At 34.1% G+C, this 15,262-nt stretch overlaps 1 protein-coding gene across 1 annotated transcript; it reads right to left on the bottom strand.

Moving 5' to 3' along the window:
• Nucleotides 1-3,602: 3,602 nt before the first annotated feature.
• On the bottom strand, nt 3,603-12,241 carry LOC141826015 (autophagy-related protein 18a-like). Its single transcript, XM_074713273.1, has 4 exons — nt 11,243-12,241; nt 10,547-10,748; nt 4,061-4,187; nt 3,603-3,862 (listed from the first exon to the last, which is right to left on the bottom strand). Exons 1-4 carry the CDS (start codon nt 12,173-12,175, stop codon nt 3,772-3,774), a joined length of 1,353 nt encoding a protein of 450 aa, XP_074569374.1. The 5' UTR covers nt 12,176-12,241; the 3' UTR covers nt 3,603-3,771.
• Nucleotides 12,242-15,262: the final 3,021 nt, after the last annotated feature.

Genomic DNA, 15,262 nt, shown 5'->3' with positions numbered 1-15,262 from the left:
ACATGAGGTTCTAATGTGCACCACAAAAACTTAGAAAAATCTGGCAGGATAAAACTTGTCATTTTCACTGTGGAATTTTCTAATTGGAGATAGGGTATTTGGTCCACCATTGACCTGCTGGATTAGGTCAACAAAGGAGTCCAGACAATCAAGGCATTTCTCATGACTAAGATCTGAGAATGCAGACACCCTTTTTAGACTTTATATAAAGGAAGATTAGCTGTAGGGTCTAGTAGTGATAAAAGTTCGATCGAATCAATTGAATTTAAAATTTTAATTTTATTATTTCAGTTTTTTTAATTGATTATTTTGATTCAGATTTTATTTTAAAATTTTTTATTTGATTAAATTGAATTAATTAAAATAAAAAATAATTAATAAATTCTTAAATAAGACTAATGGATAAATCTCGCATCCTATGGTACTTAAAAATTTTAATTATTTCAGTTAATTCAATTTTTGATGGAATTAATTGATATTTTATCGATTTGATTTATTCGATTTTTATTTAAAAATTTGATCATTTGATTAATTTAAAAAAATTCGATTTAGATTTAATTTTAATTATTTAGTTTGATTCAATTCAGTTCGATTTTAATCGAATATTCAATTTTAATTTTGTCTACAGCTGTAGAAAAATTGACAAGAATAATCGAGAAATATGGGAAACTAGGTTAGGATTTTTTTTTACTTTTGATTTTTTAATGGTAAAATAGAAGAATGGATTTATATAAAAAATAAAAAAATTATTATATATATATATATATTTAATAATCTAAAATAAAATTTTGTGTTATAAAATTATACCTTAATAAAAATATTATATATAATAATAATTATTATTAAATTTTATTAAAAATATATTACGACTTTATCTACTTATTATATCATCATTTATATTTATATTTATTTTATTTAAATTTTTATTAATTATAATATTTACCATAATTTCATATAATAAATAAATAAATATATATATATCTTGAAAAATATAAAATCCTATTATTTCGAAATATGAACTTTCACGATATAGATTTCTAATGATTTTATTTTATTTTTACGTACAATCACATTACTAAAGTTTCAAAATATTCAAATCACATAGTTAAGTTTTAAAATTATCAAATCACATATTCAATACATATTTTATCCCTCCATTAAAAAAAATTAATCGATTGCTACATTTTTCTGTGATCATGAATGATAACTTTAATCAATTGCTACAAAGTAGCAATCGATTAAAATCTTTTTTTTAATCATTAAAAAGTTATTAAAAATTCATTGTTCTCAATGCGGTATATTGAATTAGTATTTGAAAGTATAAATACAATTATGAACACTGCCCGAGCATATATGACATGATTTCATGTCATTCCTAGCTCTCTAGTAAGTCTATTAGCCACTTTTGGACAAAACCAACTGAAAGATTTTAGTCATTCAAAAAATAAAAAAATTTATATCTTCAAAAAGAAAGGAGTTCAAGAATCTCAATTGTGGTGTCGATAGTGAGTATTATCGTTATATCTTTTATAATGAATTTCATATATCATTTTTTATGCCTGATTCATGTTCAAAAATGCATTGCTCTCAATGCGATATATTGAATTAATATTTGAGGACATGCATACATTCACGAGCACTGCTCAAGTACATGGGACTTAGTTCCATGTTGTTTTAAGATCTTAGGTCCGTCAATTACTTTTAGACGAAATCGGTTGATGAATCTTAGCCATTCAAAAAATCAAAAAATATATCTTCAAAAAGAGGAAAGTCTAAAAATCTCAATTGTGGTGTTGATCAAAGAGTATCATCGATATATTATTTATAATGAACTTCCAACATCATTTCTCATACTCGATTGTCTTCAAAAATTCATTGTTCTCAATACTGTATATCAGATTGGTATTTGAAGGCATAAATACATTCAAGAGTACTACTCAATCACATAGGTTCTTGTTTCATGTGATTTCGAGGTCTTTAGATCCGTAAGCCACTTTTGGACAAAATTGACTAATGAACCTTAGCCATTTAAAAAAATTAAAAAATTTATATCTTCAAAAAAAAAAAAGGAGGATCTCAATTACAGTGTCAATCAATAAGTATCATCATCATATCATGTATAATAAGCTTCTGACATCATCATTTCTTATGCTAGATTCATGTTCAAAAATTTTCTCGTTGATTGAGAACAACAATTTTGTTGAACATGGATCAAATATAGAAATAATATCAAAAGCTCTTATAAATGATACGACGATGATATTCACTAATCAACACTACAATTGAAATCCTTCGACTCCCTCTTTTTGAATATATAATTTTTTTTAATGATTAAAGTCTATCAGCAAATTTTGTCTAAAAGTAACTAATGGACCTAGAGACCTCAGAATAATATAAAACAAGGATTTATGTGCTCAAGCAATACTCTTAAATATATCTATGCCTTAAAATATCGATGTAATGCACATTATTAGAGCAATAAATTTTTGAACATGAATAAGATCTGAGAAATGATGTCGAAAATTCATTATAAATGATACGATGATATATAATACTCATTGATCAACGTTACAATTGAGATCCTTAGACTTCTCTCTCTTTTGAAAATATATATATTTTTATTTTTTGAATGGCTAAAATTCATCCGCCAGTTTTGTCCAAAAACAACTGACAAACCTAAGATCTCGAAATAACATAGAACTAGATCTTATGTGCTTGGTCAGTGCTCTTAATTGTATCAATGCCCTTAAATACCAATTCGATACACTATATTGAGAGTGGCAAATTTTTTATCATACCAATCCTTTTAATCGTTAAAAAAAAAGATATTTTTAATTTATTGCTACACTATAACAATCAATTATAATTACTATTCATGATCCTAGATAGGAGTAAACAAAAATTTGATTAAACTAAACAAACCAACTAAACTAAGTTATTTTAGATTTTTTTTAAAATAATTATATTGATTAATTTAGCTCAATTTCGATTTTCAGATCTCTTATTCGATTAAATCGAATAAATTAAAATAAAAAATAATCGATAAATTCTTAAACTTATAAATCCTTAACTAATCAAACAATCTCTCATAATATTTTAAAAAATCAATTAATTCAATTTTTAATCAAATTAATAAATACTTTATCAATTTAATTTGTTCGATTTTTATTTAAAAATTTGATATATTTGATTAATTTAAAAAAATTAATTTATCAATTTTAATTAATTTAATTTTTTTTGAATTTTAATATATTCAATCCTAATCCCACAAGCATTCCGAATTTATTGCCAATAACAATCAATTAAAAACTTTTTTTTTATGAAGGGGTAAAATAAATATTGGGTACATGATTTGGTACTTTTAAAACTTAATATTTTATTTTAGAACTTTGACATTTGTATGTAACAGCAATTGCACTTCAATAAATACACTTTCAATAAGCATTTATGATTTTTTAACCCTCCAACAATTCAGATAAATTATATATAACTTATATCAGGGCTAATAAAAAATAAATCCTAATTTAGGTCGTTTTATATAAAACCTTTAGTTGAAAAAGAATACTCCAGATCAATAAGCAGGTATTTGAGAGACAAGCATGTGGAATGGCAAACACACGCATATCCTTATCTTCTAGTATTCACATACAGTTATTTATCATGGAGGCACATGCCGATACTTTTAGTTTATATACAGATTCTTTTGAGTCAAAGACGAAATCTAGCCATGAAAATAACTGTAAATCAACCATAAATGTTACACACATTCTACTAGTAGAATGACTCCGACTTCAGGAAGTTATAGCATACCAATTGTGTCATTTCCCCACCCGCCACTGGATCGAATTGGCATCGAAAGAAACTGCAAGGTCCAAGGAACACCATTCTCTTTTCATTTTTCCATTTTGTTTTATTCAAATAATCTTTTTTTATCAAAATATAAGACCTCAAAAAATATATAAAAAAGTGATCGAATATAAAAGCACTTCATACATGTTTAGACATTAAATCATAAGTTGTGAATTGATGTATATAAGAAGAAAAAAAAATCAATTCATACCTTCCATCCATACCAAGGATGACAACAGTATGCTTTTGATGACCAAATGCAACGATGTATTGTGTATTTTCATGCAACCGGAACTGTGCCACTGACCATTCGGAATGGAAGTATTTCGGCAATACACCTAAAATAAGGAAACAGCTTCAAATAATGGAAATGTTTCTCCAACTTATGCTAGGAAAAAACAAAGAGAAAAACAGATGTTAACTGAGTTCCATAACAGTACCAATACATACCATGTTAGCACTTTATTTATCTGTATAATGAATACATCTAAAACAAACCATATGGTCCAACTATTTTAAATAGCTGATCTAATTGATATCTGACCCCAGCACATCTGACTGTAATTTACTCCAAATTCGTATGTACCACTAATATTGAAACAACATCAATCATCAAAAGGATGGTGCCACCGAAAAAATTAAAATCTAATTCGAATCAATAAGTGGAGTGGCCATAATTATTTAGATTCAACTTAAAAATTGGAATTTAACTTGTGCCACATTAAGTGGATTCTTTGTATCAATACTAGTAAATATTTTGGTCAAGAAGGAAATCAGGAATCAGAGGACCCCTAACATCTTGTACTGCAATCAAACTGCATTGTTTCGGTAATCTTTACCATCAATACTAACATCACCTTAATCTTGTTTATCATCTACAATCTACAAAGCTACATCACCAGCATGTGTGATTCATGAGAGTTTGCGTTTTGGCTCTTAATATCCCACAAATTTATATCAAGGTTCTTATATCTGCTAACTTTACTCATTTTTTGTATGTGTAAAACACAAATAGAAAAAGACTGCATACTTTAAGCATGATTGACAATGGCACAGTTAATATATGGTACTTGTGGCCTTGTTTGTGCCTAATTGCTAAGTATATTGTATTCTATCTCAACCTGGCATTTGATTTCCATTCACAAATCAGGCACTTGTTTGTACAAGCAACAAATAATAGGAACAACATTGAATTAGCATTTTACCATATACCAAAAGAGTAGATGCCCAATAAAGCACTTCTGCGAAATTCAGTATAGAACCAGCCATAAGATTCACTCTCTCAGTTTAACCGCACATTGTTGTGTATCTTGATTCAACATAAATTTATCTGCACTACTATGGCATAACAGAATCTTATTATAAAAGGTATTAGCCATTTGGTTGTTGTCAGGAGTGTTCCCATATTGGTATTTTAGGATTTGGGGTTATATAATATATATACATGTGATAGTGTGTAACAATGATCTTTTATCAAATAAAAGTCATACAAAGCTTTCCAAAAATTTGAGAATTAATCACCAAATGCCCCTAGTTTCATAAATGTCCATGGACACACTTCTCTAAAGTAAAAAACCCCAAATCCACTATCTTATTTTCACGAGTCATTTCCGCACATCAACTTTAGTTGAGTAGTTAGTCAACTGAAGAAATACAACATTTTCACCTATATGAACCTGCACATGTCCAAATTCATATGAGGACATAAATGAGTTTGTTAGTCCTAGGAGCACACTTGTGCGCTCACACAAAAGTTTGTTAAGGTAAAATGATCATTTCAATTTAATGGACCTACACTGCTCAAAATGAAAATTTGAGAGTATAGATGAATTCTTGGGGTCTTTAAGAGCATATTGGTGGTCTTATACTTGCATTTTACACTATGGAAGCTTATCAAATACCAAATCACCTTGATGGACATGTATACGTCAAAATGCAAATGTGAACCCACTAATATGCTATTAGAGGTCTCAAAAACTCATCTATGCCCTTACACTTTCTGTTTAAATTATGTAGGTACATTAAAGTGAAATGGTCATTTTCACCTTAATGGATGCATGTATGTTAAAAATAAAGTCAAACTACCAACAACAACAACAACCATGTTTTATCTTACTAGGTGGGATTGGCTATATGAATCCTTCTACGTCATTGGGCTCTATCCCCTACTATATCATCATCTATGCTTAAATAAATGTTATCTTATTTTATTGTTGCTAACCAAGTCTTTTTTGGTCTTCCTCTTCCTCGTTTAATGTGCGTATTTGTTATAGTTTCACATCGCCTAACTAGAGTATTTATTGGTCGTCTAAGTACAAGTCTGTACCATCTTAAACGTGTTTCTCGAAATTTTCTCTCAATAGATGCAACTCCGACTTTCTCTCTAATGCTCTTATTTCTTATTATGTCCATCCTCGTATATCCACGCATCCATCTTAACATCTTCATCTTTGCAATTACCAGTCTACTATTTTACTCTCGGGATTCCCACAAATTCATTCATGTCCTCATATCTCCTCATATCTGAATTTGAACATGTAGGTTCATCTAGGTGAAAACTACTGCCTTATAAAAATTAATGTTAATCTCATCTAGTAGACGAAATTGTCCTTGATATGTGCTAAAATGGCCCATGAAATGAGATCAATAATAACCTTTTGCTTTTACAAGTGTGTTTGTTGAGCATTTACAAAACTAGGTGAGCACAATAGTCAATTCCTTCAACTTAATATGGTACCATAGTAATTTTTCTACGTTAGGATTTGAAAACAATCTCTAATGGATCGTTTGAAAATTTTGATGTGTGGCCTCCCTTTATCTATGCTCTCTTGACTCTATCCTGCTCTAGTACGTTACATCTGCAACGCCAACTGCTTCTACAAGCCATCGTATTTATGGTTTAAGGACCAAGAAGTTCTACAACATAAAACCTTCCATTTCCACCTAGTCTCAATGAATATTGTACCTTACTACTCCGCTCCAAGGGTCATCTAACAATGCAACACCTCCTCCATCCCAACCTTCATCCTCATATTATCCTTCTGACGACGCTACACTTAGCCAACCCTATCTTCTTCTCTAGTGACCTTGGCACATGATTCATCATCCCAATAGCCATATATTCCTTTGTGATCCAACCTTTGCCTTCGCCTCCTCCAGGCAAGAGCTCTAACCTTCTCCAAACCAACAGTATAAGTATTTTGGTGCAATCGATCTCTAGTCAAGATTGAACAGATTGACTAAGCTTAAGTCGACTTGAATTAAGTTTTGATATTTGATCAATATGTTAGTTGGTTAAGCAGGAAGTCAAGGAGGTCAAATTTGATCAGATACTTAACAAAAAGTGAAAAATCCAAATGAGTCATGGAAGACCGCTCATTTGGCGGTCGGAAATCCAAGTGAGTCGTGAAGGACCGGACACTTGCCGTGAGATAGATGAAGTCCAAGTGGATCATAAAGAATCAAACACTTGACATGTGGATGAAAGCCTTAATAGGTCGAGGAGGACTGGATGTTAGGTAAGTATAGAAATCCTAACAAGTCATAAAGGACTGGATGTTAGGTGAGTACAGAAGTTCTGATATATCAAGGGTGGTCGGATGCGAGGTGGATGAAGTTCTGTAGGTTAAGGGTGACCAAATGCGAGGCGGATGAAGTCCTGGTAGGTCATGTGTGACCAAATGCTAGGCGGGTGAAGTCCCGACCGATCAAAAGTAGTCAGATACCAAGTGAAGCGAGAGTTTAGTCTCAATTAGGACTGAAACAGAGATATCAGTCGATTGCTATGATACAATACTCAACTAATAAACTATAAACCCCGAATTTGAGGTTTGAGGGGGTTTACGGAGGTTTCGAACATGATCAATCAACTGTTAGGGTACAACAGTCGACTGATAAACTATAAATCCTAAATTCGATGTTTGAGGGGGTTTACGGAGGTTACGAACTTGATCAATTGACTGCTAGGATACAACAATCGACTTATAAACTGTAAATCCCAAATTCAAGGTTTGAAGGGGATTACGAAGGTTTCGGATGAGATCAATTGACTGCTAAGATTAGCAGTCGACTGATGTTACCATAGTAGGACACAAAAGGTTTAGAACTCGACTGGGCAGTCGAGTCCCACTAGGCAAGGCATGTATCAGGAATTATTAGTCGACTGCTCTAAACGAGCAATCGATTGATGTTACTATTCAAGCGAACAAAGAGTTTGGAACTCAAACTGATGTTATTGTTCAAGCAACTATTCAAGCGAACAGAAAGTTTAATACTCGATTACGGGATTCGAATGATTAGGCAACATGGTAATGGATAGTCAAGTGATGTTGAGGTGGATGGAGCTATTGAGCTGACGGGTCAAAGCAGCGTTCAAATCTACAGTAGAGCAATCGATTGATGAGAGAAGACAATCGACTGATAAGTGAAAATCAACCCAACAGCAAGCCTATAAAAAAGGGTTTCGAGGAACATTGAAGGCATCGATTCTTGGGGGTTTTAGAAAAAAGTGTTGTTGCATTTTCAGACCACAAAAAAGCGACCAAAGTAAGATTCTTATAAAGTAGTTTACTTTCATTGTATTTGTCTTTATATATTTTTATTCTTGTTGTATTATTTGTAAAAGCAAGGATTGTAAGAGGTTTCTTTACCTTTAGAAGGTATCCAAGAAAGAGAAGATTTAATGATAGTAGAGCGCTAGGACTAGGCCTTGGAGTAGCGACTTTGGGAGATTGTGAATCAAATAAAATTTGATGTATTGTACTGTGGTGTATTATTCTTTCGTGTATCAAAGTTTTCTGTTGCATTCTCACAGTCGACGCTAAAAGAGCTATTCACCCCCCCCCCCCCCCTCTAGCTCGCATCGGTCCCAACACACTATACTAATCTTCTCTCCTTCAACCACACTCCATCTCAATGCCTCCATCTCCTATCAAGTTCATTCACCTCTTCCTTGTACAGATTAAGAGCAAAACCTTTGTTGTTCGCCAAGCTACTAGTTTGATCACCTCTTCTTCTCCAAACTAGGCAAATCTGAGCAAAATCAGAGAACTCCCCTACCTTTGTCAGATGACAGTATAAATTCATCACGAGTCAAGGCAGCCAAGAAATAAGTCTGTGATTTCCCAACTGGTCTTCTTGCGATTTCCCTTCCTAATCTTCTCATGATTTACTGACAGTGGGCAGTATTTTGTCAAGTCTTCTTCTCCATGATACTTATGTGTGATGCTTCCCTACTGTGATGCATGTGCTACTAACCCAGTCCTTTTACCCTTTTCCATCTTTAGTATTCCCTTCTTCTATACTTGTTGTCCATCTTCTCCTAGATCCTGCTTCATTCTCTATCACCCTAGGACCCTCTTTGAATGTTCCCCCCTTTCTATCAATCTGTAATGTGCTGATGCATGTGCCGCCACACGAAGTTCACTCGAGCAACTTATTCCTTAAGGACTATTTCATCCTTTATTCAACTCCATGAACATCATTGAATCATTTCCTTCTTCTCCTTGATTTAGTTTCTATCAACATGTTGATCTGAGATCAAGGCATCACCTACACGCTCTATCAAGTAGTTCAAAGGCTTTGTTTTGCATTTTCATTTTTCATAGCTATGATTTTAGTCATTGTATCTTTTTCTGTTTGTGAAAACTTTTCTCTTTAGTCTTTATGTGACAAACCAGGAATAAATAGTTTACTCCAGGTTGAGGAGTGTCAAGGGACTAGGATACCACATCAATATGTCCTATAATAATGGCCTTTTATCAAGCAGAAGCTATACACTATCCTTTCCTTAACACATACAATTGTCTCTTCTTCATTACTCTCGTCCTCAATGGTATAGCACGCTATACTATAATCAAATTAACCTCTCATCTCACTGTCTAACCATCATGCATCACTTTCCCTTCATTTACAATTTGGAATAAAATATAGGCCAAAGCATTAACTTGGCAACAAGAAGAACCATAATTTATTACAGAACCACAATATTTCAAGTAAACTGACATCCTCTGGATCTCGACAAAGAGCTAAGGAAATTTCTCTTCAAATTAATATCCTGCTGACAATCAGTGAATTATTTGATATGTGAGTTGATATTTACTCAGCAGCTGGCTTACGCACAGTAGATATCTCTGCTATTTAGAAATGATTGTTGCCTAATGGAGGACTTAGGGTATTGTAGATATTCCAAATCAAGGAGAAGTAGCAATTGAACAAGCAGTCAAAATTTGCTAGATGATTTCTTTGCCAGAATTAAGTTAGCACAAGAGATGCTTGTGGTATGCAAATAACTGAAAAACTTGAACTAATGTGTGGCAAATATTATGAAAGAAGAGATAGAATCATTTGAAAGGTGTCATACAATGAATCTGTATAGTTTTTCCTTTTGACTATACTGCATTACTGTTCTGCTGTATAGATATATTAAACCTGAAATTTAGGCTGTTTTCCCTTGGGCAGAAAAGGGGGAAGGAAAGATTCCTTCAGCTCCCTTTTATGCCTGTTAGCTAATTGATCGCACTACTTTCTATTTGATGGATCAACTTTAAAATCACAAACTAAAGAACAATCAAACCAAAAGTAAGCACCTATGGTGTTATTTGTATGGAGATGGCTTCCTAACCAGAGGCATCAAACTGCTACAATAATAAATTTGTCTTTATTATCTGGTAGGAAATAACTACTACAGGCAACTCACCTTTGATGAAAGAAAGATGAGAACTTTGTGTTGGAGCATTTGGATCTGATGCAGGGCGAGGCTTATCATTTGCTGTCAATCCAAGATTAACCTTGAGGCTGAAAACATGAACAGTTCCCTTGTCACTTGAGACAGCTAACCACTGCATGTCAGAAGAGAAAGCCAAACTGTATATCTCTGCTCTATCAGCGCCTCTTCTTACCTAATTAACCAAGAAATAAGAAAACCATTAAAAAACATAAATGGAGAAGGACTGAGTGCAATGAATAACCAAACATGATATGCATGAATGAGCTCCCAAAACAAGCAAAATAAGATTCCTGAAGTCATGATTTAGGATGAAGAATTTAGCATAAAATTTCAAAAAACAAATGCAAGCAGTATGCACTCAACCTATTGCATAGCACATATGCGATATGCAGGAGCATATGTGGTCAGTATTAAAATATTTAAAAAGACTTATATTGATGATATCTAAAATATTTATACTTGCAAAACAACTATTTAACATTAACAATATATAAGATACCAAATAAAGTATCGTAGGGTTTAAAGTCAATTTAATATATAAATGAGAAAATTATATATTGGAGTCATTGTCTCTTGTTGTATTTAGACAAAGAAATTGAAGGCAAACAATAGAATATATTTCAGAGATTCATATAAATGAGAAGTTAATCCAATGTAAGTTCTTACTTCTTGAAGGAGAGTACCATCAATTGTGCTAAATATCCTAATAAGCGTGCCCTTAGAGCTTGAAGTTGCAATCAACCTTCCATCCTGCGACAGAGCAAAACAAGCAATTCTTGAATCGTGTGCCATAATGAACTTCGTTCGCCTCGCCCCATAGTGCTCCACCCTGACCTGCCCCTTCTGACCACCTGGGCAGACAAGCACGAGCGACCCCTGTTGCTGTGAAACAGCACACAGCCCCTTGGGGTTCGGCACAGTCTCAATCTGATGCATCAATTTAAGGTCCGCGAAATTATACACGAATATCTTGTTGTCAAGCACCACAATAATCTTGTCCCTCCGGAGCCGGACGGCACGGACCTCCGACCGGAAAGAAAGCTCTCCGATGCACCGGCTCTGGTGATCATCCCAGATCATGACCTTAGTGGGCGGGTAGTTCGGGTTCGGCCCGCCGCCAACGAGGGCGAGGATGTTGCACCGAAAAAGCATCTCGACCACGCCGATGCCTCTTCCATCAAAGTCCCTGTGGAAGATCTCGCGAAAAGGATCACAGTTATAGATCCGGAACCCCCTATCGGTGCCGACGGCGAAGCAGCCATGATCCTGGTTAAAAGCCAAGTGGAGAACCGACAGCGCCTCCGCGGCGTCGCTTTCTGCTACCCTAGGCGGCGAGGAAGAGGAGGACACCGCGGGGACCGGAGCTGCGGAGGCCAAATCCTCGGGAGATTCATCATCTTTCATGGGATTTCCTCTGTCGGACTCCTCCTCCGCGAGGTCGGCAACCGGGGGCGGGAAGTGATTGGGATCGTCCGCCGGAGAAGGGACTGGCGAAGACGAATCGGGATCAGCTACGGGATTCGGCCACGGGATAGAAGCAGCAGAGGAGGTGGAGGAAGGAGGAGGAGGAGGAGGAGGAGGGATCGAGAGGGCGGCCATGGACGGAAGGACGCAGAAGAGGAGAGAAAGATCGATCGGAAATTTCCGCGGAATTGGAAGGGCAAAAATGGCCGATGGGCGATAAAAAGCGGGGCAGCGAAGCAGGCAGAAGAGACAGCGAGCGGTGAGGTGGACTTACTCAGACGGTAATCATCGGTATAAATACGGTTATGCCCCTGCCGGTTATCGGTTATCGGTTGTCCGCCTACAGAATTGATATTTTTTATTAATTTTTTATTTATTTTTAATAATCCCGATCTTCGGATTTTTTCTATTAATTCGAAGATAAATGATTCTTTCTAATTTATTTTTTAAATAAATTCAAAACATAATTTATACCGATTTTAAAATTTAAATGCTGATTTTCTTATTGCTTTTTTGAGTGATGCATCACATTTACGACGGTATTTTTGTTCATTTTATTGATTGTAGGTTTGTTAAGTTCAATTGGTGCTGTTACAGCATGATTAAATTAGTTATTATGAGATAGATTTATTTAAATTAGTTATTATGAGATAGATTTATTAAAATAAATAAGAATCGAATCTTAATGAAATTAAAGTAATGTCCTCTCCTATAGTGACCAATTGCAGCTTTCCTACATCCTCACTCATAGGACCGACTGTATGAGATCGATGGGGTGACAGATTTCACCTTTTATTGAAGTTAAATTCAATTGGTAGATTTGTCATATTAAATAAAGGTTGATTTTCAACGAAATCGAAAAATTATCCTTCCATATGAGGATCAATTTTAATTTCTTAATTAGCCTCTCTACATATAGTTATAACTATGTGAATCATTTAGAATTGATATATGTTACGATGGGATAGATTTACTAAAGTAGAGTAAGGATCGAATTTCGACGAAGCCGAGGTAATGTCCTCTCATAGTTAATTACAACTTCTCGATTTATCTTTTCATATATGATCGTAAAATCGATTATACGGGACTGTTAAGATGGTGAATTCTATCCAGGGATGGATATATAACCTTTTATAGTATCTTTTGAATATATTATTTTTTAAATAAATAAATAAATACGTTGCTTTGAGAGAGAGAGGTAGAGCAGCATATTCTTTTCGTGGGGGTGTGGGAGAGCTAATGAAGGGTATTTTGGATTTTTTTTCTTTTTTTTTTTAATTTTCGGTGTTTTATACTTTTATTATTGTCTCTCAATTGCGTTTCTAGATGATTCTCTAACCCTTTTTTTAAATAATTAAAAAAAGAAAACATTGCGCGCACGCCTTGGCGAGGAAGAAAAGACCTTCTTTAAAAAAAATAAAATTGCACCTATTATATTTTTTAATCTAATTTATTAAAATTACTATATATGTGAAATATTATTATTATATCAAAAAATTGCACCTATTGATAAAATTACTATATATTGAATAAATTTAATTAAGTTAGAATAGTTTGAATGGGTTCATACAATCTTAATTAAGTCAGTAAATAATATTTTAATATAATAATTCTTTATGTATAATTAAATTAAAATAATTTTGTTCTATATTATAATAGAAGTATTTTTGTGATTACTATGGTTTAATAGTTTGGTCAAAACTAATTAATATTGTCATCTAATATTTTCCTATCATCTACTACATGGATTACAAAATTTGAAAAATATTATAAAATATATTTTTAATAATAACAATAAACAAAGTGACTTGGAGCTATTATAAATTTTATAAGTTTACGAGTAAATTAATTTTTTAAAAAGCAAAATGTAAATTTAAAGAAAACTTATTACATGTTTTCAATAGTTGAGTTACAAAATAGGAGTAAACTCAAATAGCCTCATTTTAAAGAAATTTAAGGTAGAAAAAATCTAAATAAAAGGAAAGGAAATGGAAAATGGAAAGAAAGGGAAAGAAAAAGAAAAGAAAAGGAAAGGAAAAAAAAAAATCAGAAGAAGAGGTTCTGATTGCAAATTCGGCAGCCACGACTTCGATGAGTTCGTGGCAACCTGAGCACGAGTGACCTCGTTGGAGCATGAGCGACCTCGCGAAGGCCACGAGCAGCCTCATTAGAGTCTAGACATGAGTGAGCTCGTGGCCACGACTATTAACTCCTCTGCTATGGAATTTCACTCAACAAGTTTACGATGGCCTTGTTGTGAGCGATCTCATGGTTGTGACTCAGGCGAGTTTGGGACGACCTAATCATGGATGGCAACTACAAGGTGGATCGGTTCCATCTTTTTTTTTTGCAAATGGTTGTGGGGCCGATCGTGTGGCGACTACTAAGGTGGCAATCAAAAAGACGATGGCCATAAGTACCAATATCTCTATCTCCACTTTTTACAATGAATAAACGAGACACAAATGTACAAATGAACTCCGATAACCTTTTGGAATACATGTATCTATTAAATTTAAAATTCATTGCTTACTTGAAAACATAGTTTACGTTCAATAACCTCATGTGGTGCAACTTACTCTCTTCTTAGATTTAGGGTTTAACTTTTCCTCGCAGCGTAGGTATTATTTTTTCTTTGTATGTGTTCCTGCTTGAGATCGCTTCAAATAAATAATCAAACACCTAATTCCTATGTTGACGAAGTCGCACGGAGCCCATGAGCAGATGGAGCAAGCGGTGTTCTTATAAAGCCTCAAAAGGAAGGAGAAGGGTTAGAAAGGAGGTCAGGGATGTCCTAGCTCAACTCACTCCGACGCCTAAGTCAATCCCTCGTCGACCGGAGGTGGAGATGGAGAAGAAGAACAGTGAATGTAGAGGGCAGAAGAATGTCTATGCGTGCGTACCTGGGCCTATGGGAAGCGGGATTCTTTTATAGAGTGATCAGAGAAGGTGTCATGTCAAAAGTAAGGAACATATCTCATCGTGATGGTAGAGACGAGTCCCATCATCCATGCCTAGTATTGTAACAGGTCATGCCGTATTAATGTGATAGGTGATATACCGTTGGGTACTTTATCATTCCATATGTGCCCCTCAAGTGGCTGTCAAGCGAGATGAATGAGGGATGTAGGCTGATGGAGGGGAGCTATTTAGGCAAGAGTGCCAACTCGATAGGAGTGCAAACTCGACGAGACTAGACCTGCTTGAGATCGCCTTCATCAA

The sequence above is a fragment of the Curcuma longa genome, chromosome 4 (genome assembly GCF_044706935.1).
Source record: "Curcuma longa cultivar G26 ecotype Majalengka, Jawa Barat chromosome 4, ITB_CL_G26_1.1, whole genome shotgun sequence".
Taxonomy (NCBI): domain Eukaryota; kingdom Viridiplantae; phylum Streptophyta; class Magnoliopsida; order Zingiberales; family Zingiberaceae; genus Curcuma; species Curcuma longa.
The sequence above is the reverse complement of the archived record's forward strand: the minus strand, read 5'-3'. Positions and strand labels throughout refer to the sequence as shown.